Source organism: Mirounga angustirostris, unplaced genomic scaffold, assembly GCF_029215605.1.
Source record: "Mirounga angustirostris isolate CCGP_5_RB_7025 unplaced genomic scaffold, mMirAng1.0.hap1 SCAF_2, whole genome shotgun sequence".
In the NCBI taxonomy this organism is placed as follows: domain Eukaryota; kingdom Metazoa; phylum Chordata; class Mammalia; order Carnivora; family Phocidae; genus Mirounga; species Mirounga angustirostris.
The window spans coordinates 104,629,361-104,652,760 of record NW_026991710.1 but is presented as its reverse complement, the minus strand read 5'-3'; the positions used below and the strand labels follow the sequence as shown (position 1 = coordinate 104,652,760).

Below are 23,400 nucleotides of genomic sequence, written 5' to 3'. Positions count from 1 at the left end.
AAAGGAAAAAACAACTGTTTTCCTTTTGTATTTTAAAATATGTACAAATACAATTTCAATGATACTACAAATGATGATGTATAATGACATTCATAATATCCATGATAAGCTTACAAATATGTTTGTTTTCTGCAGAAATAAGAAGCACTTAAGCTTCTGGAAGCCTCTTATTAATACTTTCTTTTTTTTTTTTTTGAAGATTTTTATTTATTTATTCATGAGAGACAGAGAGAGAGAGAGAGAGAGGCAGAGGGAGAAGCAGGCTCCCAAGGAGCAGGGAGCCCGATGTGGGACTCGATCCCAGGACCCTGGGATCATGACCTGAGCCGAAGGCAGACGCTTAACCATCTGAGCCACTCAGGCGCCCTTATTAATACTTTCATAAGTTGCAAATCATATTTTAAAGTAATCAAAACAAGAAATGAGTCACTTTTGTATCTCACAGAAAATTTCATTTCTGAACTATTCACTACATTTTGTTTATATTCTATGGTGTTCTGATCACATGATCATTGACAACGTTCGCGTACAACTTGTGATTTTAAAAGAATGACTCAGTTACAACTCCCTTCCTCACGAAAGCAAATGTTTGCCAAGTTTCTCAGTAAAATTACCATGCACAACCTGTATATAACTTTATATGTCTGGAAAAAAATTCCTATTTATACCTTCAAATGTCATAAAAGTGATGAATGGGCAAATCTCATCCTCCCCTGAAATATCAGGATTTACTTGAGACCATAGGAAAACTTCTCCATATGGTAATAAACCCTGGCATTACTCCAAATACCACACCTAAAATGCATCCAGATGTGTGAAAGTGGATGGGAAAGGTTAAAGGGGCTATGAACTAATTCTGTTAGAGAGACCCAGATTTGAAAATAAGCACTATCTACATGCTGCATTTTACACCATTCATTCCTCTGAAAGGCTTAATGCAGGATTATGCTACAAACAGTGGACACTTGGAGCAGGAAGACAAATGGTAAGTGGTTACTGACTATAATTGTGCTTTCTAATTAGTGTTTTATTAAGTGCAAGAAATGTCATTTGTATAGGAAAAGAAATACTGGATTTGTAGTTATTAAGCTGCTAATTTCCTCCAGGATCCCCTGAACTTATGAGGCATGAATAAAACAAAAGATATATATATATATATTTTTTTATTTACTGAGGTATATTGACAATGATGTAATTTCTGGTATTATTAAACCTTGTGAAAATCTAGAAAGTAATTTTTCACATGCCTTATACTATATTAAATCAATTAATTCTAATATGCTGTGTTACAGTGAATCAAAATTCCACTTAGTGATATAAAAATTAAATTCTATTATAGAACAAGTTTTCTTTTTTTGTTTGTTTTGTTTTGTTTTTTAAAGATTTTATTTATTTATTTGACACAGCGAGAGAGGGAACACAAGCAGGGGGAGTGGGAGAGGGAAAAGCAGGCTTTCCGCTGAGCAGGGAGCCCGATGCAGGGCTCGATCCCAGGACCCTGGGATCATGACCTGAGCTGAAGGCAGACGCTTAATGACTGAGACACCCAGGCACCCCTATAGAACAATTTTTTTAACAATGAAACATAAGTGATTGTTACTGAATGTGAAGTCTATTTTTTTTTTTTCCAATTTCCTTTTGGTTATTTTTCCAGTAATTAAGAAGAAGAGATCCAAAACACAAGTTATACAAACAAATTCATTCTTTCTAAATCACTCATTCACTTTAAAAAAATCCTTAATTCATATGTATTATGTGATCCTATGGTTACCAACTTTAAAATAAAATTTAAAAAATATATATGATAAATTCATATATCAGAAATATACTGTTGGCAATGTGGTAATAACTATATCCCTTCATATCATTTTATTTAGTTGTTCCACAATATTCATTTTTGTACTTACACCCTTAGAGGATGTTCACACCAAAATTGCTATTTAGCTAACAATCACTCCCTGTAGGATTCTTAGGATAAAGTCTCTTGGTTTTCATCAGTGCATAAGCCACTCACTCTTCCAATCTTTAGAGCAATTTCTAACTTTATGTGAAATATACAGTGGTGATGGTTGTGGTGGTAGTGTGTGTGTGTGATGGGGTAATATCTGAGGATTACTTTAAACATAAAGTTAAGAAAATCTCACAGTTCCAGTTTGTAATGCCACAGACTTTAAAAATCATTGAAAAAATGCAAGTAAAAGTTCAAACAAATAAATAGGGTGTGGGTGATCGGAAATAGTTCTGATGTCCAAAAAACATTTGAATATACACAGGCTTTGGGTAAAGCTTTACCAAAGCATTAGTACTTAATTAGCATTAATAAAAGTAAAGCTAACTAGACTGAATAGTCTTAGAAATTCATTCTATGAGGTACACATATGCTTAAGTATATGTGCTGCTGAAGCAAACACTACACATATGCTTAAGTAAGAATTTTGTTTTATGGCTTAATAGCTCTGATTAGCTCCTTTAATGTTCTGATGCATTTACTCCATCTTCCTGAGTCAGGTTAGCTGGTAAAGACTACCTGGAAGGACTAACTCAAAATGATTCTTCAGGGATTACCTTTACAAAGAACATTAAATAGATACAGACATTTGAACAATACATTCCGTATGGATTAAGAATTTGTCACTATGATTTTTGTTATACTGTTTCCTGTAAAACAAAACAAAGAAATAAAACTATCAGACTTGAATTATCTGCTAGTTGTACTGGATGGACTATGCACATAGAATTTAAAACTATGAATTACATGAACTCAAAAATAGAAGATTCGTATTAATCATTCAACTTTATGTTTGTTTACATCATTCTTGATCAGTTGGATTATCTCTAACTATGCAAATGAAGGATAAAATGAGCTCTGAAGCGGGGCAGTGTGTAAAATTACCATAGTAATTTCAAATTACTCTTGTAACTTCAAATAACTTTCCTAACAGAAAGACATTACGATCTAGTCTTTGGCAGCTCTGGCCCTAGAGTTACCAGAATGTAGGCTGAATTTTCTACAGTCTTTCTATGCCAGATATTATGTCTTGACACTCAGCATCATTCCTATCCTTCTGTATTGTAGGGGCTGGAAGTCCTTTTCTAGACCCTTTTCCAACAGGGCTCAGGCTTAGATTCTGCCACTGGGTGAGAGTTGAATTGTTTCTAATGAGTGTTCTATTAAGTGCAAGAAATGTCATTTGTATAGGAAAAGAAATACTGGATTTGTAGTTATTAAGCTGCTAATTTCCTCCAGGATCCCATGAATTTCTGAGGCATGAGTAATACAAAAGATATTTTCTTTCTAAAGGAGTCTTTTCTAGACTCCTTTCCAACAGGGCTCAGGCTTAGATTCTGCCAGTGGGTGAAAGTTGAATGATATTTGGAGAATGAAAGCAAAGCAGGGACTGTTCTGGGACTCACTCATTGCAGCCCTGCTGGTAGACAAGATGATTGGCAGTGGTTTCTTGCAATACCTACAGTGTTCTCATTGCTGAAGTTATTGGCCAATTTTCCTGACCTTCATTCTTAGTCAGTTTAAAGATTTTGCAAGCTATTTCTTATTATTAAGTACCTTCCTACCTGGAAGTAATTTCAGTTCTTGACCAATCTCCTACCAATACATTATCTCATATGCTTTTTGTGCAGATCCAGTAGAATAGTGCACAAAAGATCTTAAAAGATATCATGGGCTTGCTGTAATAATCCATAGCAAATACACACCAATGTGTGATGAAGAATCACATACATATAAAAAGAGGCTCTAGAGTCAAGTTTACAGTGAAAACCCATTTAGACCACCTTCTGTGCCATGCTGGAGGCAAGTTATTTAATCTCTTTTAACCTATCTGAGACCCAATATTTTGTGCCTTTAAAGTAATAATAATAATGATGATAATAATAATAATAATAATAATACAGCTTCATTGAATTTTTAGAAGAACTAAATGAATTACTAAATGAATAATAATGTCTATGATGTAAAGAACTTTAAGCGGGGCTTTAAATAGCAACTTGGTAAATGTTAGGCATAGTTCCTAACGAAAAGGGGGGAATTCCCCAAAGTTTCAATTACTACATTTAGAAAAGTATGCAATGTACATTTAAATGTAATGAATCAAAGAAAGAAACAAACTAGAGGGAAGTTATGTTAAAGAATTAGTTCTCTGTCCAATCATGAAGCAATATTTATGCTGAAATCAGCATATGGGGCCTTCACTCATACCCATGGTACTTTCCACTGTTCCCTATTCACTACAAACGCCTTCACACATTTTTCATTCTAGGACTAAGTATAAACTCATTTTAAATCTAAGTGCGAATGAGTGTATTATACTAAAATGGACAAAGAAATAATCCTTATAGTTGAATTCTCAGCAGAGGAAGTAATTTTTTGGGTTGGAGTGGGAAGACTAAGGAAAATTTTCTAGAAATTCTGAAGAACATTAAATAGATACATGGATATAGCCCTATTATTCATGACGCTAAGAATACAACTGGGGTAAGATTCACACCCTGTGCTGTGGAGGCTTCTTGTCTTTGTAGAAATTCTGTGCTATACCTCTATTATTACCACTACATAACACTACTACCAACACTACTAATTTGCATGGCTACTTATAGAATGCTGGACACTCTGATAGGTGTTTTACAACCCTTATCTTTATTTACTACAACAAACCTAAAAGATAAGTATGATTATTTTCATTTTGCCGATGGGGAAATTGAAGGTCAGCAAGGTTAAATGACTTCCCAAAAGCTATAGCTAAATCAAATACTATAAAATCCTTTGATTCTTTTCATTACACATTATTGTTGCCCCTTTTCTTCACTTATATTTCAAGAATATTATTTTATTAGTACGTAAAGCTTGTATGTTCTGCTTTGACTTATTCAGACTTGTTTTATGTCACCATCTAGCAATTCAATTCTTCAAGTATGAAGCCGTAAGTATATACATGATGGGTACCTTTTTAAAAATATAATAGCTAGGGGCACCTGGGTGGCTCAGTCGGTTAAGTGTCCACCTCCTGATTTCAGCTCAGGTCATGATCTCATGGGTCATCTGACTGAGCCCTGGTGGAGCTCCTTGCTCAGCAGGGAGTCTGCTTGAAGATTTTCTCCTTGTACCCCTCCTCCCACCATGCGTGCATGCTCTCTCTCTTGCTCTCTCTCTAAAATACATAAATAAATCTTTTTAAAAATATAATAGCTAAATGTGTTTTCTTTATTTTTTAAGATTTCATTTATTTATTTGTCAGAGAGAGAGAGAGAGCACAAGCAGGGGAAGAGGTAGGCAGAGGGAGAAGCAAGTTCCCTGCTGAGCAGGGAGCCTGACATGGGGCTCGATCCCAGGACCCTGGGATCATGACCTGAGCTGAAGACAGATGCTTAACCTACTGAGCCACCCAGGTGTCCTGCTAAATGTATTTTCTTATAAAAACTCTTTTGAAGTATTATTCTGTGAAATATTTACCAAATTAAAAAAATATATATATGTCCTGGTTTTACCTATCTCACTGGTACTTTGAACTGTGTTTGTAAACACTGCAGAGCAATCCAGTGTAATATATATGGCCTAACACAGTATAGTGTGCAAATTACAGCAGAGACTTTCTCCTCAAACTTATTAACAGCATAATATTTATACACATTTCAAAGTGTACCAACAACTGATCAGCTAATAGATAGAGGTTAGATAGATGGCGAGATGATAGATAGATGATAGACAGACAATACAGAAACTGATAGAGATATATGTAATTTGTACATCGTATCTTATTAAGATTCCAAAGACTAGTGAAACATATGCTGCTCTATATTTTATTATGCTTCTAGAATGTCAAGGTAAATTATGCTTCAGTTTTATTGTGGCTTACCAGGGAAGTCAGCTATTATGCTTTCTACCTGATAGTAGAAATAACAAAGCATTTTGATTTCAATCTTAAAACACTGCTTTTGCTCTATTGTGACAGTGTGGATCAAATTTCAATAATAACGATGACGATGATTTTAAAAGATCATTAAAAATGGTGATGATAGGAGAATCAAACAGCAATAATTGTTAACAGTTATTTAGGACATAAAATGGTCTGGGTCTTATGCTTTAAATATCTTACGTCCTTTAAACTTTAGAATATTCTTATTTGAAGATATTATACTATTTTTGGTCTTGTACAAGACACTCAGCAGATTGACTAAGAGCTCAAACTCTGGAAATAACTGTGTAGGCTTACCATCTGACTCTGTGACAAATCTGGGTCACCTTAGAAAACTGACTTACCTTCCCTCTACTTCAGCTTCCTTTCTGTACAAACTGGAAAATAATTATTCCTACAACAATGTCAGCCAATAGTAAGTGTTTAAAACATTTGCTATGATTATGCCCATTGTAATGGAAAATAATTTATTTTTTAAAAGATTTTCTTTATTTATTCATGAGAGACAGACAGAGAGAGAGAGAGAGAGGCAGAGGGAGAAGCAGGCTCCCAAGGAGCAGAGAGCCCGATGCGGCACTTGAGCCCAGAACCCCGGGATCATGACCTGAGCCGAAGGCAGACGCTTAACCATCTGAGCCACCCTGGTGCCCTGGAAAATCATTTAAAAATGACAAAATCCACTGCTTTCCATTATACTTGACATGGTTAAAGTTTTAGGGATAGAGCCCAACATCATCCTACCTGTGTATCCAGTTTTGCAAACACAGTTGAAGCTTCCTGGAACATTTTGGCAGACAGCACCATTCTTGCACGGACCTGGCAGGCACTCATTGATATCTCGTTCACAGGCCCTGCCAGTGAAGCCATCTGGGCAGCTGCAGGAAAATCCTCCTACTAAATTGTGACAGGTCCCACCATTGTGGCAAGGTGATGGAAGACATTCATCTATATCTATTTCACACCAGCTACCAGCGTAACCTGGCAAACACTTGCATAAGAAAGGCTGCAGAGGTTCATTTGCCACAATGATGACTGGAAGACTCTCATGGCTCTTTAATACAGAGCTCACAGCCAGTCTTCTTATACAGCTCCCTCCATTCTGACATGGGCCATGAATACATGAGTCATGATCCACGGATTCTACCTTCACTCCACTCTGCCGGAGAAGGATCTCTTTGATGCTTTCAAAGAAGGTGGCTACACCACTGGGATTCACATACTGATTACTGTTCCGCTTCACAGCTGCTAAAAGAAACGTTTTATTGTTCTCCTCATACGCACCATAAAGTTGCACAGCGGTCCCTAGGCCTGTCAGTTGGGAGCTGGCAATGCGTAGAAAATGAAGGTAGTGGTTAGTCAAGAAGTCCTTTACTGTTGGAACACTGAGACGCAGTAGGATGCTGTTATCCACTGTAGCATTAGAAAATCCAGCAAAGAAAACTCGGATATTGCTCGTGACTGCGCTGTGAACTCCATCATTGCTAAGGACAGTGAGATCAAATGTGCCATCTGTTGACCTCGGCTGTGAATTTAGATCACAAGTACCCCTTGGAATACTGAACAGGCTTGTAACTCCCGAAGTAAGGGAGCAGTGGAAGGTGTCTAACACATCCGGATCCTGTGGCTTCACGGAACCTAAAATCCCACCAGGAAACAAATTGCCATAATAATTAACAAATATCTCCACGGTCCGAGACTGGGAAGGATTATCATTTTGGTCTATAACAGTGATATGCACGGTTCCTGTGGAGGACATTTGAGGAACACCAGAATCCCTAGTAATCACGGACAGATAGAAGTCTGCAATCTGTTCTCTGTCAATCTCTCTGGTTGTGCTCAGAACTCCAGCAGTGTTCAGACTAAAATAATTGGTGGCGGGACCTGTGCTCAGCAAGTAATAGGTGAAGGGGCCTTGATTTGGAGGGAGATCGGGATCAGTGGACTGAAGTGTCATCACCAGAGTTCCTGGGCGTTTGTTTTCCATAACTTCACCTTCACTGATGGTCAGCATAGGTCCATTATCATTTATATCTTCGAGGGTAACCAACAGGGAGGCACTTCCTGTAGCTGAGGGGGTCCCTGAATCAACCGCCAAAACCGTGAGATTATAGATAGGTAGGGTTTCTCTATCTAATTCTGCAGTGACAGTGATCTGTCCTGTCTGTGGATTAATGGAAAAGGCACCATTTTCATTCCCTGATCCAATGAAGTAAGAAAACCTGCTCCAGCTGGGGACAGAGTCTGAGTCAAAGGCACTGACAAATGTCACATGAGTCCCAGTTGGTACCCCTTCACTGATCTGAACGCTGTAGATATTTAAACTAAAAATGGGTGGGTCATTGGCATCAAGCACCGTGACATTTACAGTGACCTCATCGATATCTGCACCCCTGATGCTGCCAAAATTCTTGGCCAACACCTTCAAAGATACCCTTTCTTCTTTTTCCCTATCAAGAAGTCCAGAAACATAAATTTGTCCAGTCTTCTTATTGATCTGGAAACCCTTCTTTCGGCTGTTACCAAAAATCAAATAGTGTACTTCCCCATCAGTGCCCAAATCACGGTCACTGGCAAACACTTCTCCAACAATAGTACCTTTAGAAGCTGCTTCTGAGATTTCAAAATAGTAAAGTTTGGAAACAAAGCGAGGCACATATTCATTCGTCCCTTTTAATTGTATATTAACAGTGGCAAAACTGCACCTTTCTTCGTCAGGGACATTGAAGGCTTTCACAGTAAGATGGTAGCTCTGCTTGGTCTCAAAATCCAAGAAGCCTTGAGTGGTGATGACTCCTGTGTTAGGGTCAATGACAAAGAGGTCACTGTCAGATGACTGTAACGTGTATGCAATCACAGCATTGGTTCCAGAGTCAGCATCTGTTGCATTTAGGTGGATGACTGTTGTTCCACTTGGGGCATTTTCCAAAACAGTAGGGAAATATTCATCTGGGAAAAATACTGGAGAATTGTCGTTCACATCAATCACATTTACAGTCACACTGCAGTAACCAGTTCTTGCAACCCATCCTCCGTCTGTTGCACTAATAGTCATTTCATGTTTCTGGCATAACTCATAATCAAGAGCTTTGGCTAGTGTTAATATACCTGTGGAGGAATTGATTGCAAAAATGCCTTCTTCATTTCCTGAGGAAATACTGTACCCAATCAAGCCGTTCATAGCTGAATCTCTGTCTCTTGCAGAAACAGTTCTGACGATGGCCCCGATACTATGGCTTTCGGGGATGGTTGCACTCATGTGACTTTGAGAGAATTCGGGTGTATGGTAGTTTTCCTCGGTGACAATTATTTGGACGGTGGCTTGGGATGAAAGTGGAGGGTTTCCTTTATCTCTTGCAGTGACAATGATCAAAAAGTTTTGATTCAGGTCAGATATCAGCGAAGATGCCACTGAAATCCACCCTGTACTATTGTCCAACTTAAATTTTCCAAAATGATTTTCATTAGAAATCAAATATTCCACCTCAGAATTCAGACCAAAATCTCTATCATCTACTGCAGTAACTTTGATTAACTTCGTACCCACTTTAACATTTTTGGTGACCGGAGTAAAATATTTAGGTTTAAGGAATTGTGGTGCATTGTCGTTACTGTCCACTGTGTTGATGGTAACTGTTGTCTCACTAAGTAATGAAGGATTCCCTCGATCTGAAGATGTCACTATAAAACTATGTCTGTTGATGTTCACATTACTGAAGCCACTGACATTCTGGTATTTTAAGACCTGTTTATTGAAAATCTCTCCTGTGGTGGCATTAATCCTGAAATATTCTGACTGAGATTTTATAAAATAAAACACTTGTCCATTTGATCCCTCATCAGGATCAGTTGCAGATACCTGAGTCACTTTGGAGCCAATTTCAGGAAGCTCAGGGCAATCCAAGTAATAGGAGGGTCTGCTAAATCTTGGAGCATTGTCATTGATGTCTGTCACAAATATTGTGACATCTGTACTTACGGTCCACCCAGAATCATGCGCAGAAACTCGGATTCTGTAACGGTCCGTATCTTCTCTATTTAAAGGTCTACTAATCACAATATCTCCTGTGCTGGGATTAATTGTAAATGGAAGACTTGTGTCTGTTATAGAATATCTACTAATTGCATTTATACCAATGTCTTCATCAGAAGTTGTGACACGTGTAACTGTGTATCCTAAAGGGGAATTTTCAGGAACATAGGCACTGAATATCTGAGAAAACCTAGGGGCATTATCATTTTCATCTAAGATGTTAATGATGACTTTTACTGAGGTACTCTGAGAAGGGGAGCCTTTGTCTGAAGACTTTATGGTAAGCACATACTGTGATATTTTTTCCCTGTCTAATGGCCGAATGCTTCTAATTTCACCAGTGGCATGATTAATAGCAAAACTATGTTCTTTATTGCCATTAACAATTTCATAATCTAACTGTCCATTGGGTCCACTGTCCTTATCCGTTGCCGAAACAGTAAGTATTTTGCGAGGAGAAAGATTTTCCAATATTTCAGATACAAATGGATCTTCCTTAAAAACAGGGGAATTATCATTGACATCTAAGACTGTTAAGTCAAGTTTCTCATAAGAGGATAAAGGAGGGAAGCCTCCATCCCTGGCCTCTATCCATATGACATATTTTTGTATCTTTTCAAAATCCAGAGGTTGACTAATGGACACCTGCCCTGTTATTTGATCGATTTGGAATGTACTGTCAAGGTTCCCGCTTGCAATATAATAGGACAAAGGTTCTCCTCTCAAGGAGGACCCTGTAATGGTGGTGACAAGAGTGCCGACTGGCTGGTTTTCAGGAAACATGAAAGTCTGTTCTTTGGCTCTGACTTTAGGGAAATCTGCCTTGTTCACAAATCTGACAGTCACTGTTGTAGAATCTGTCTTTGGAAATGAGCCCCCGTCTTTTACATATACAGAAAATGTCACTTCCGAAGCCCCATTTAGTGGTCCAGCTGCCATAATAGCCCCTCTCAGTGGATCAATGTGAAATTTTTCAGAGTTTCTACCCAAAAGTGAATAATGCAGTTCAGAATTAGGTCCAATATCAGCATCTGTGACTGTAACTGCGAAGACGAAGGAACCTATGAAAGAGGGAGAGTGCGGTTACAATCACACAAAACCCAAATAAAACATTTGCTAGTAGATTAGTGTATACAAAATATTATATTGCTCCCTAATATCACTTTACTTTCTCATGACTACTGGGGGAGAACAGTAACTCCTGTATTATCTCTGAAGTCCCCAAGTCAAATCTACTTAATGGTAGTCTTCAGGGACTGACCTGCCATTTTCTAACTAAAAGCCATATGCTCTACTGGATTTAATATTTTTCAGTATGCCTTTGAGAGAAGCACAGGGAAGAGCAATGGCTAATCATTCAGAATTATAGTTCCTAGGAGGAAAATCTGTACATAACACAACTTCCAACAAACATGATACTACTATGGGAGCTCTGCTAAGAGCTCTGTTTCTACCCAATGAAAAAAGATAACTGCTCTGTATGTCTTAAAACATCTTTGATTTGCCCTACAGGTAATCATGTCAACAAAATTTTTAATTTGTTTTAAAAGATTGTTTTGATTCTTTATATCCACTCTTTCTTAGCAGCATTCTTTTATTAGTGAGCTATTGTCACATGGAGATAAAATACATACATATATATATATAACCATAAATCAATTAGAACAATTATAAAGTAGTATGAAATAAAAACTGAGGAAGAACGGACTCAGTTTGGATTCCAAAAGTTAGTGCTTGGGACGACTGCCAATGGAACAGATTGTAGCAGGAATATGCAGAAAAACTGCCATAAGGACATGTTTTTGATATACTCATTTGGAAACCTTTTCCAAACCTGCACTCATTCCCCTACAGTAAAGTTTGTGACAAAAGTGAAAAGTCTTTTATTAAGGCCAGTGATTCTGATTAATTATAATAAGTCTAATGAGGAAAAGATGCTCAAGCATTACATACTCACTTTTTATAGGGGATGCTATTTTGTATCCCCACACATTGGACGTAATTAGAATCATGCCTGCCAGCATCATTTCAGCTAGAGGCCTTCATCAGGGATTTATGACTTTGATATTGACATTTCCTTTTGATAAAAAATTGCCACAAAAAATTATGCATTTCATACTTTGAATTGGTATCAATTTGACATTCTCAAGTGAATATAAGATCAAAGATCACTGAGAGGAGAAATCCTGGATCCATTTGCTTTTTCTTCTAATTAAAAATATTTTAAAGTAAGGCAGATCAAATTAATTTCGGCCTATATTTGTATATTTTCCTGTTTGGAAATGCATCTCAAAGATTACAAATGGCAGATTATTTGTGCAGTTTTTAAGAGAGACTGCCATTCTTTACAAACAAGCAAATAAAACCAAACTAATTTAAATGAAGAAAGAGAAATGCATATTGTCATATGAAAGTGGTCATTAACGTCTTAATAAACTTACTAACAGAAAACCTTCATCCATCAAAACTGGAATAAAACATTAATAACAATAATTCATTAGAAGTATCCATTCATTAAATATTTTTGAAAACCTATCGATGAAGGATTGAGGTAAAATATTTATTTTCAACCAACAAATATAATTGACTGCTTACTACCTCCCAGATGTTTCAGGTATTAGCATATGGCAAACAAAACAAAACAAGACAAAACAAAAAAACAAAAAACAATGTCCTTCCTTTCAGGGAATTGACAAATTATATCTCAGGGCAGAACTCTTCTTGACTATGAAGTGACTATTTTAATCATGTGAAAATATTCAAGTAATATTAAGAAAGAGTACCAGGAAAGATGTAGCAATTATAAAATCTTAAGCACAATTGGTCTAGGATAAAATAATTAAATTATGAGATTCAACATTCCTTCAATTTCATTAGTCAAAACAAGTTGAATTTTAGAGGATTTGCAAACCTAAGCTAAATCAGAAATATCCATGTAAAAGAAACAGAAATATATTTATAGAAAATGTCCAATGTATATTTTGCATTTATCCATGAGACCTCAGAGTTGGCTTCATTACCTGGAGGAGTAGGAGATGGGATGTGTGTGACATATGGGTGATGTTGAAATCTTGGTGGATTGTCATTGACATCAGTAACAGTGACGAGCACACTGGTAGAACTGGAAAGCGGCTCTGGGGATCCAGCATCACTGGAGACCACAACTAAAGTATAATTCTCTTTTGTTTCCCTGTCTAGCAATGCACTTGTGATGATTTGTCCCGTGGATGGGTTGATGGTGAACTGAGAGTTTCCACCAATGATCCTATAACTAGAGAGAGCAGAGATGGGCATATTTTTTCTGGTTATCATGTTGTAGCATCTATTCACTAAAATTTAAAAACTGAGACAGAAATGTAAAAAAAAATCACTTTAAGTATGATCACACAACAATTAAAGAATATGGCTAGAAGATAAATATTTCAAATTTTATGTGAGCATCTAATTGACAATCTTTACTGTGAAATGTCCAGTGAGCTCAAGCGGGTCCTCACAAGTTCCGTGGATTTCTTGGATCATGCAAGGCCCCAAAATATATCCAGAAGACAACCGCATTATAAATAAGTGAACCTGGAAGCATAAATCAGGGCCTTGCTCTGATATTGTGGTTAGTGGCCAGGATCACAAATGAACATCTGTTAAATGAATCTAAAAATTATTTTTCTGCTGTGCACCATAATAAACCAGAGATCAGATGAAGATCTTATTTTTAAAGACAAAACACTGTATTTGACATCCATTGACTACCCAGAACAACTAAAGAACAGATTATTTATACAAAGACATTCCTGTTTACTAATTCTCTCATTTGTCATTCCTCATATGGCTATGCTTTTCTTTCTTGTTGTCAGGAGAGGTATGACATTTTCATGGATATTCTGATGCTAACCAGATTGGTTAATGGGCAGGAGTTTCCACTGAGAATAGCTTCTCTCTTCTTTATGAAGAGGAAAGCTATCTCTGTATTCCTCAGAGATCAGCTAGAAAAGAAGTAGCTAAGCTTGAAGGTTCAGAAACTGGCTGTGGTCCATTGTTTTTAAGGTTGGAGAGTGGCAAGGAAATGGATGCCTTTAAAAGTTTTCTCCTTTATGCCAACAAAGAAATGCCCTTGTTGGAATTAACTGCATGTTTCTATAGTTTGGTTTGTGCCCATGAAAACATAGCAACGGCAAGTATCTAATAGAGGCAGTTTAAAAAAAGGCCTACATTGCGGCAAGTAGAGTGTACGTTCCTTCCATTAAGCTCAGAGTTTAAAACAAACATTTCAGCATTTTCATCCTTTTTTAGAGAAATAATGAACTGTTGGGGAGCTGATATTTTTTAAAAATAGAAGTCCTATAAAATGATAGCAAAATAGAAAAAAAAAGTAGAAGAGGGAGTTTTGGCTGAGAAATGACTTCAGTATTTATACAGTATTTGATATCACTCAGAATTTTAACACTTTTTGGCACACCCACATGCCAGGATCAGGACTAAATGAGAATTCCATTTCCTGGACCAGAAGTGACTCTTTATACAGTATAATTACTGCCCTTACACACTAGATATCTAATCCCTTTGTCAAAATAAAAATATCCGAGGCTTATAATTGAATTCTTAAAGTTAGAAATTCAGGACTCATGAGGTAATCAAATTGTTTTACCTCTTCAATAAATTCTGTGAGAACCTGAATTATGAGAATTGTGTGATTTTATTCTGGGAAACCTTGTTTCCCTATAACAGTGGATGTAGAAATGACCAAATAACAGGGAAAAAAAAGAGTAATTCATAGCATCAAAGACTTTTATACAGCTTTTTGACAGCAAAGATCAGGGGTCAATTAAATATTCCCTCAACTATTCACAAATAAAAATAAAATTAAAGTAATGAAAAATGCATGCAAATTTAGATTTGGATTTTTGTATATGACAAGATCATGGTATATGAAGAAAGAGCAATGTGCTGAAAGGCAAATGATGTGAGTTCTGCTCCAAGTTTAATGAAATAATCCATAATGAAATCTTGTACTGTAAATTCTTATTCTTTATTTTATGCTATTATACACGCTATGGAGCATATGATTGTCTGTTTAAAAGTAATTAACATATTTACTATTTTTGAACATTAAAGAATAAATTGTCAGGTTAATATGTGATTTTTTTCTAGACTTTATCTGATTCTGAAGTATATCAAAAGTCGATTTTAAATATAAAGTGTTCTGTAACGTCTCATAATATCTATAATACCAGTATCGTGCAATTTATACTTGTAAGTTAAAATACACACACACACATGCACACACACACACAGATAGAAGGGACACAATGGATAGACGGCCAAAATAATATGCCCAGGTTTGCCTTTCCCCTATCACTTCAGTCTTGGTTTGGTTCTCATCCCTTCATGGAGATCTTTCCCGCTTCTCTGGTCTACATTAATTTCTTCTAAGGGTATAAACTCTATTAGATTGGGTTTTGTGCTTTTTTTTTTTTAAGATTTTATTTATTTATTTGAGAGAGAGAGAATGAGAGACAGAGAGCATGAGAGGGAGGAGGGTCAGAGGGAGAAGCAAACTCCCTGCCAAGCAGGGAGCCCGATGCGGGACTCGATCCCGGGACTCCAGGATCATGACCTGAGCCGAAGGCAGTCGCTTAACCGACTGAGCCACCCAGGCGCCCTGGGTTTTGTGCTTTTTAACATCTAAACATCTATGCTGGTCTTTAAAGATCTGCAGCATCTTACTGTGTTCTTAGTGTGTACTGAGCACACTACAAGGCATTTTATATATGCTCTCATTTAACTTCAAAACAACCCTGACACTTTGGTTTTGTTTTGGATTTTTTAAAGATGAGGAGTCTGAATCTAAGAGAGACTCATGGGGTTGCACAACAAAGCATACCATCTAAAAATGGTAAATCTAGAGTTGGAACTTCCGTCTTTATGACTTCAACACATACTTGCTCCATTAGACCACAGTATAAAGAAGGTAAAAAGCAGCCTGAGTGGATCTAGTGGAGACAAGAAATGCTGTACTGCTTGCTAAGGCCAAAGGGGACTTTTTTTATTTAAGGGATGTCAGTGTAGCGTTGTTTACATCGATTTGGTTCAAAGAAATCAACAAATGTGTTATTTATTTGCTGATTCAAGAATAAGAAATGACTGCTTCAGATTATTGGCATAAACTGACATCATTGTTCTCTAAAATCTGAATCATTCATTTTTGCACTTGTAAAGCTAAAATACCCCAATTTGATTTTTTAACCTTTTTTTGTCTCTCCCTGAGATCTACTAGGATCATAAAACATTGTGCTATATGTTACTAGAATACGATAATTTAGTAATAGTTAAAAGACTGCACTTCGAAACACAATTCACCTGGGCATGAATATTTACCTCACTCAAAACACTTCAATTCATTAAATTCCTTAATCTTTCTAAGCTTTTTCTTTCCACCTGTAAAGTGTGGATCACATATGCATTCCTTTCACTTGGTAGTCTTGAGTATTAAATGTAATTTCATACGAAATGCATTTGGAATTGTAATTGGTACATGCTGAGAAGTAAAAGTCTAGGATTACACACATAACAGAGCACATACACCTGTGTAGTTACAATTTAATAATTTATCATATGTAATCTATTATAATCCATCTACATACTTAAGTTAAATGGATAGGTGGACTAAAAGATACAAGGATTAGAAGGTAAAAATCCTGCCCTCAAACTTATATCCTAAATGGAAGAAAGAGAGAAAGAAAAGAAAGTACAAAGCCAGGCAGTGCATTTGAGTGTTATGAAACTGTCCAGAAGCGCTGCTCTAGGTATCCAAAAGCCAAAGAGAGCGCTTTTGAGTGGAATGATTAAAAGAAAGCCTTCCCTGAGGAAGGCTAAATTGAAGCTGGGTTTTAAAGGGTCTACCCATCTTACAATAGTGGTGAAAAGGGAGAAAGGTGTTTCAGGTCAGGAATTAGCAGATTTTTTTTTTTTTTTTTCCTGTAAAAGGCCAGTGTTAGTAAATATGGCTTTGGAGGCCAGAAAAGCTCTGCTACAATACTCAGCTTGCCATTGCGCACAAAAGCAGCCGTGGACAAAAGTACACGAACGGGCATGGCTTTATTCCAGTACGACTTCATTTACAAATGCAGGCACTGGGCGGAATCTAGCCTGCAGACTGCAGTTTGCAGAACCTTGATCTAGGATACAGAAGAACTTGAACAAGGCCATAAGGCTTGGGAAAGCACAGATCCTTTTCCCAGGAGCAGAAAGTGATCCAGTGAGCCTGCAAGTTAGGCTGTATGTTGGGGGTTTGGGCAGAATAAGCCGGGGCTGTTTATGGAGTGCCTGGAATATGGAGACTGGGCATTATGCCATAGGCCAACTGGAAGTTGAAGGATTTTGAGGAAAGGAGTATCATTGTTAAAGCTGAGCCACTGAATGCCCAAGCTGGTTCATATTACTGCCATTGCTCTTTCATTCACTGACCCAGGCTCGGCTTCATCCAGATCACTTCCTACAACACTGATAAATCATCATAAAATGTAATCTAGTCATGTTATTGCCCAGTTGGAACACTTCAGTTGTTTCTCCCGTTAGATACAGACAGGAGTGTGAATTTTTCATGTGGTATACGAGGCCCATTCCTCACCCATACCAACCGTACGGAAGAGCTTTGCTTCCCGGACCCTGTGCTTCTGCAGAGCTCCTTGCCCTTATGCTTGTTATTGTCTTTGCCTAGAAAGTCTTTCGTACTGTATTTGTTGATAAGCTACTTCTCGGTCTTTCCAAAAATCATTAATTACTCGAAGCTTCTATGGATTTCTTCAGATAGCACTGAGTATGCTGTTCTTCTCTTTCCACCCCATCTGTGCTTAAACTATATACTTGTCGCAGAGTACTATAATTACAGGATTACAAAGTTATCTCCTTTCCTGAACTGCTCTCCTTGTGGTAGCTAGAGGGTCCAAGTCCTCGGGACTTAAAGTGCCTGGGACATAGTGAGGGTCCAAAATTACACAGTACAGGATGGTATACAGATTGGAGGGATTAGAAACTAGAGTCAGGGAGGAAAGTTAATTTTTATTATAATAGTCCAGGCATGATGTAATTGTGGGCTGAACTAGAATCTTGGCAGGAAGATTGCACAGAAAAGAATGGGTGCCAGAGGCATTAGTGAAGAAGAAATGTGAGAACTTGTCCATTGACTGAGTAGAGAGGGAGAGGATGACCCTTGGCTAGCAAACAGGGATGAAGAAGGCAAGGCAACACCATTAAAAGAAAGCAGAATGCCAAGAGGAGAAACAGGAAAAGTTAGGAGTTTCTGATATATTGTGCTTCTGATGCCAACAGAACCTCCAGGTAGGGGTGTCCACTACAGATTTACAAATATAGGCAGGGATCTCAGGGATGGAGTCAGAATGGATAGCACAGATTTAGAATTCTCTGCATAGTTTTCTGGATGGTTGCAGCTGTGAAAATGAATTATTTTCTCTCTCTCTCATTTTCTCTCTCTCTCTCTTTCTCGCTTTCTCACTCTCTTGCTCTCTCACACACACAAAGAAAGGGGAAAAAAGGACTGAGAAAAAATATTGTGGGGGACTATCCAAATTATTTTGTACAGAGAGGAGATCAGAAGGTAAATTAGAAAGCGAGGTCAGAGATGCAGAGTAAGAAATAAGAGATAATATTACGTATACATTGAGGAGAGAAAAGAATGCCAAGAGAAGAGATGACCTGTAGCGCAAATATTGCAAAAGGTAAAGGAAAATACTCAGAAAGATCATTTGAGTGTTATGAATAAATTTGATAAATTTCAGCAGAAACTTCAGATAGATTATTTTTTTAATAAAGCCATGGAGGAGAAAATCAGATTGAAAGATTTTCAGGAATAAATGGTTGGAGAAAACTGTGAGGAAGTGACCCACTCTCTCAAAAATGTGGTGTAAAAAAAAGTGAGTAAAAACAACAGTTCTAAGAATTGGAATCATTCATTCAATACATTTATTTGTCAGTCACTGCTATGCTGCAGACACTGTATAAGCAAGAAGATATTAGGGGTAAAATAGATATAAGAAGAATAAAAAGAAAAAAAAAACCTAACATTAATTTAGTGACTTTTGTGTCCCGATAATTGTATTAGAGACATTTACGCATCTTAACTGATTACATATATACTACATGGCATTTGATCAATATATATTTAACTCTTACCAATTGTAAAGTAACACTTCATATCTCCACTTTTACTGATGGATATATGCAATCTTAGGGACACAGGCATGACTTTTCTAAGTTATGGTAGGTAAATAAAGGAACCAGCATTCAGTAGCAGATATTCTGAGCATTTCCACAGGGATCAATCAATACATGATCCAGGGAACAGGGATGATTTGAAGATCCAAGAGAGAAATGCAAACACTGTTGAATTAAAGATTTGGAGGAAATTAAGTGGGATGGGATTAAGAACACAGAGTGAGGGATCTGCCTTTGAATGTTGACCCTGTCAATATAATTTTGTGAGTTTCTCCAGTGCTGTGACATGAAAGTTAGAAGTGAAGTTTAAATGGAGATTTGGTCCAGTTGGGAGAAAAAGGGATATGTATCCTTAAAAGCTAACTTCTGGAATGGGTGTCTGTCTGGGAAGCAAATATTTAAAGTAGATAAAAACTAGGAATTAATGCAGACTAGTTTACTAGAGGGGAAAACACTAAGAGTGAAATAAAGTATATAACTTAAAGTAAGTGCACCGTCCATAAAAATGGATAGCTTGATCAAATAGGTAGAAAGAAAAATATAAATAAGTATTTGTCGGGTGACCACTGTGTACAAGATTATGGTAGACCATAAGGGAAAATTAACAAATTATATGACACATAACGGGTTGTGCTATTAGAGAGCCCATCAATAGATGGGTAAATGACTTACTTACATAATACTTAAATAAGCAATATAATATTAATATAAAATTACTCTGTTAACTAGGAGAATGGGTTTCTCTCGATTCCATGATTAGCAAGGCATGATTAACACTTAATATAGAAGTTTTTAATATTCCATTAAAAAGATAATCAGACCACCCAGGCTCCGTGCTCAGCAGGGAGCCTGCTTCTCTCTCTCCCTCTGCCTGCCTGTCTGCATACTTGTGATCTCTCTCTCTCTCTCTGTCAAATAAATAAATAAAATATTTTTTAAAAAGATATCAAGCCAGAGTAAATAAGGTTTAGGCTGGCATCACTATTTACTTTATCTATGAAAGTATTTTAAATCTAAGCTGTAATAATTGTCTGTCCTAAGGTAAGTGAATTTAATTATTTTTACAAGATAAAAACAGCTTCGATTTCTATATTATCTCACTATATGACAGTCAATGTAGTCATTTAAAGATTTTTGCAGACGTATTTTATAGATCTCAGTGAATGTAAAAGTATGAAGTTAATTCTCTGATTTTAAAGGAAGAAGAAAATTCAACCAGTCAACCAAACAACCAAAATACATACTATCAAATCAAAACAATCATTTCAAAGCTACCAGTACATCATTCTGGAAATACAAACAGGATTTTCTAGACCAACTTTACATTGATCACCATTGCTCACATTTAGCAGTGCAAATCTGACATACTCTAGAAGACAGTATATCCTCATAGCATTTTCTTCTAGTACTTGCATTGATTTTGTAAGCATGCGGCTTCACAGTTGTTTCAGCAATTGAAACATCTCAGACAAGGATACTGTTCTGCCACTGATTGGTGATAGTCTGCATACTATCTTTAGAGAAAGACTCCTTGGCATGGCAGATAAAGATTTACTGGACTATAACACTACAATGGATAGGACATCTCTTCCAAAATTGTCAGAAACTTACTGAGCACTAAGAGATGACAGGCAAAGGGAAAAGTGCTTTGCAAGGGTTAGGACAGTATGCATTGATGGATATTGAGTATTTTTTGTTCTAGGCACTATTCTAAGCAGTCCACTTAATTGTTTTATTTGTCGTCACAATAATTCTATCAAGTCAGTTTTATTATTTAGTATACTTATTTTATTGATAAGAAAACTGACCCCGAGAAGTGTTAAATAAGCTGCCCCACAATTAATAGTATAGTCAGCTTCATTCCCAAGGCTGTGCTCTTAACACTAAGCTAAGACTTAGTTCTTAGGGTATGGATTCCATGATTTCTATGCTTTGGTGTAGGACAAGCAAAGGAGGTGGTATTTACTGGCGTTTTGAGGCTCATACCAGGAAGAAGGTAAGTTGAACTTGCCTCTCTCCAGGTGGTGCTGAGCGCAGGGACCCAAGAGCCATATAGTTATGACCTTGGGCAGAAATTTTCTCCATCCTTAATGATTTGACTGTATAAGCCTCTTGGAATTCAGCTCTGGAAGAAGGTTCCAGGAGTCTGAAAGAAGTTCGTGCATTGCCTTCCATCCTACAGTGCATGTCAGTGTCCATCTTCTGGATTTCCTCCTGTGACTCTGGCCAGACTGCTAGGCTACCTAGGTGACTCTTCCTTCTACACCTGTCTTTCAAGCATTGGGAGGATTCCAAGGAGTCAGTTCTTGCCCTTCTTTTGTTGCTCTATACTCTCTCCTAAAGTGTTCTTATTAATTTTCTTGGTTTTAAATGTGCTCTAAGCATTGATGACTCCCAAATCTGTATCTCCAGCCCTGACCCTAACCTAAGTTTCAGACTTGTATCTTCAATGTCCCAACTGATACCTCCATGTGAATGACTCGTAGTCATCTTAAGTTGTGTTCAAATAAGAACTAGTTTCTCTCACACCTGTTTCTCCTCCAGTGTTACCTACAATGGTACCATCTGCCCAGATGTTCAAGCCAAAAACTTAGTAGATGACTCTGATTTCTCTTTTTCTTATTCCCACTTACAATCTCAAATATTTTTCCAAATCTATTCACTCAGTTGTCATTTCTCCACCTTAGTACATGGACCTCCAACTTTTGTTTCAACCACTATATTAATTAGCACCTAAATGGTCTCACCGGTTTCTCTCCCAGTGGCTTCTTTCTACAGTCCTGCCTCCTGCAATCCAACCCAAACAGAACAGTTTATGTTGGTCCCTGTTTGAAATACTCCAATAGTTTTTCACATAAAAATAAAATTAAAAATCTCAATTTCTAAAAAAATAAATAAATAAAAATAAATAAAAATTTCAATTTCTTACCATGACCTAGGAGCCCTCAGATGGCCTACATGATCTGATCTCTGCCTACCTCTCTGGCCCCTTTCTCACTTTGGTCCGTGCTCCCAAACCCTCCTAAAGACACCATGCTTACTTTCATCCCACAGTCCAGTTCTTCCAGCCTAAATGTCACCTCCTTAGAGAGGCCACCCATAATAACCATACCTAAAAGTCCCTTGTCACTCTCTGTTATATAAGCCTGCTTTCTTTTCAAGGCTGCATTCACCATATGAAGTAATCGTATTTATGTTGTATTAAATTGTTTATCTACCTAAAAAAGAATGCAGGCTTGAAGAAAGTGGAAATGCTGCCTTGTCACTCATACTAACAACTCAATGCATGTTAATTAAATGAAAAATACTTTGAGGCCTTCTACATAAGTCAGTCATCTCTACCAGTAGGAAGAGATAAATGCCAGTTTCCCAAAGTGATTTTGTAAATAGGAAATTAGTAACAAACAAAACAAATCCCTAACCAAATCATCACAATAGCAACATGCACAGCCCTTGACTGATAAGTCCTCTGAACCCTCAAATTCTCTCTTCTGACCATTACTGCCATAGCCATCTGATCCACTCTCATTTACCTAATATCAGTCTATAGAAGGTGGGGGTGACGTGTGGGTAAGAAATATTTATGTCTTCGAGACTTTTCTCTGGAAAATTTGGAAATCTTCATTTCTCAAAGTTTAGAATGGGCCTGGAAGAATGTGACTCAGCTAGATCCACCAAATGTAACAACCAAACTGCTTTCACATGCTCCCTGAACAAGGTACCATCTTGTTTTTTGCCATTTTAAGCAGATGTAAGTAGAGTAAAATAAACTTTTTAAACTTTGAAAATATAAATATTCTTACTGGGGCTAGCGGTTGGGCTAAAAATGGCCAAAATTCTTTGATACTCCTCCCATCAAGAGGGGATGTGCATTTCTCCTCCCAGGGAATCTGGGCAGGTCATGACTGCTTCAACAAATAGAATATTATGGAAGTGATGCTGTGCCACTTCCAAGCCTTTTCTCTAAGAGCACTGGCAGCTTTCACCCAAAGTTCCTGGAGCCCAAAGCTACCATGTAGCCCATTTTAGCTACCTGCTAAAGAACCACATTGAGAAGCCCTGAGACTACAAGATCAGAGACAGGGGTCCAGCTGAGCCATCCCTCCCAAGGCACCAGGCATTGAGTGAAGACATCTTAAACCCTCCAGCCACCCATGGACCAGGTAAATACCACTAAGTGATACCAGTCAATCACATGAAGCAGAAGAATCT

At 37.3% G+C, this 23,400-nt stretch overlaps 1 protein-coding gene across 2 annotated transcripts in view; it reads right to left on the bottom strand.

Annotated features, from left to right (window-relative positions):
• FAT4 (FAT atypical cadherin 4) overlaps window positions 1–23,400 on the bottom strand; it is a 176,773-nt gene that overhangs the window by 29,598 nt on the left and 123,775 nt on the right. For both annotated transcript variants that reach the window (XM_045880480.3, XM_064585034.1), the window contains 2 exons: window positions 12,981–13,231; window positions 6,672–11,021 (listed from right to left, as the gene is read on the bottom strand). In XM_045880480.3, the coding sequence (XP_045736436.2) occupies window positions 6,672–11,021; window positions 12,981–13,231 (4,601 nt within the window). The remainder of the gene's footprint in view (window positions 1–6,671; window positions 11,022–12,980; window positions 13,232–23,400) is intronic.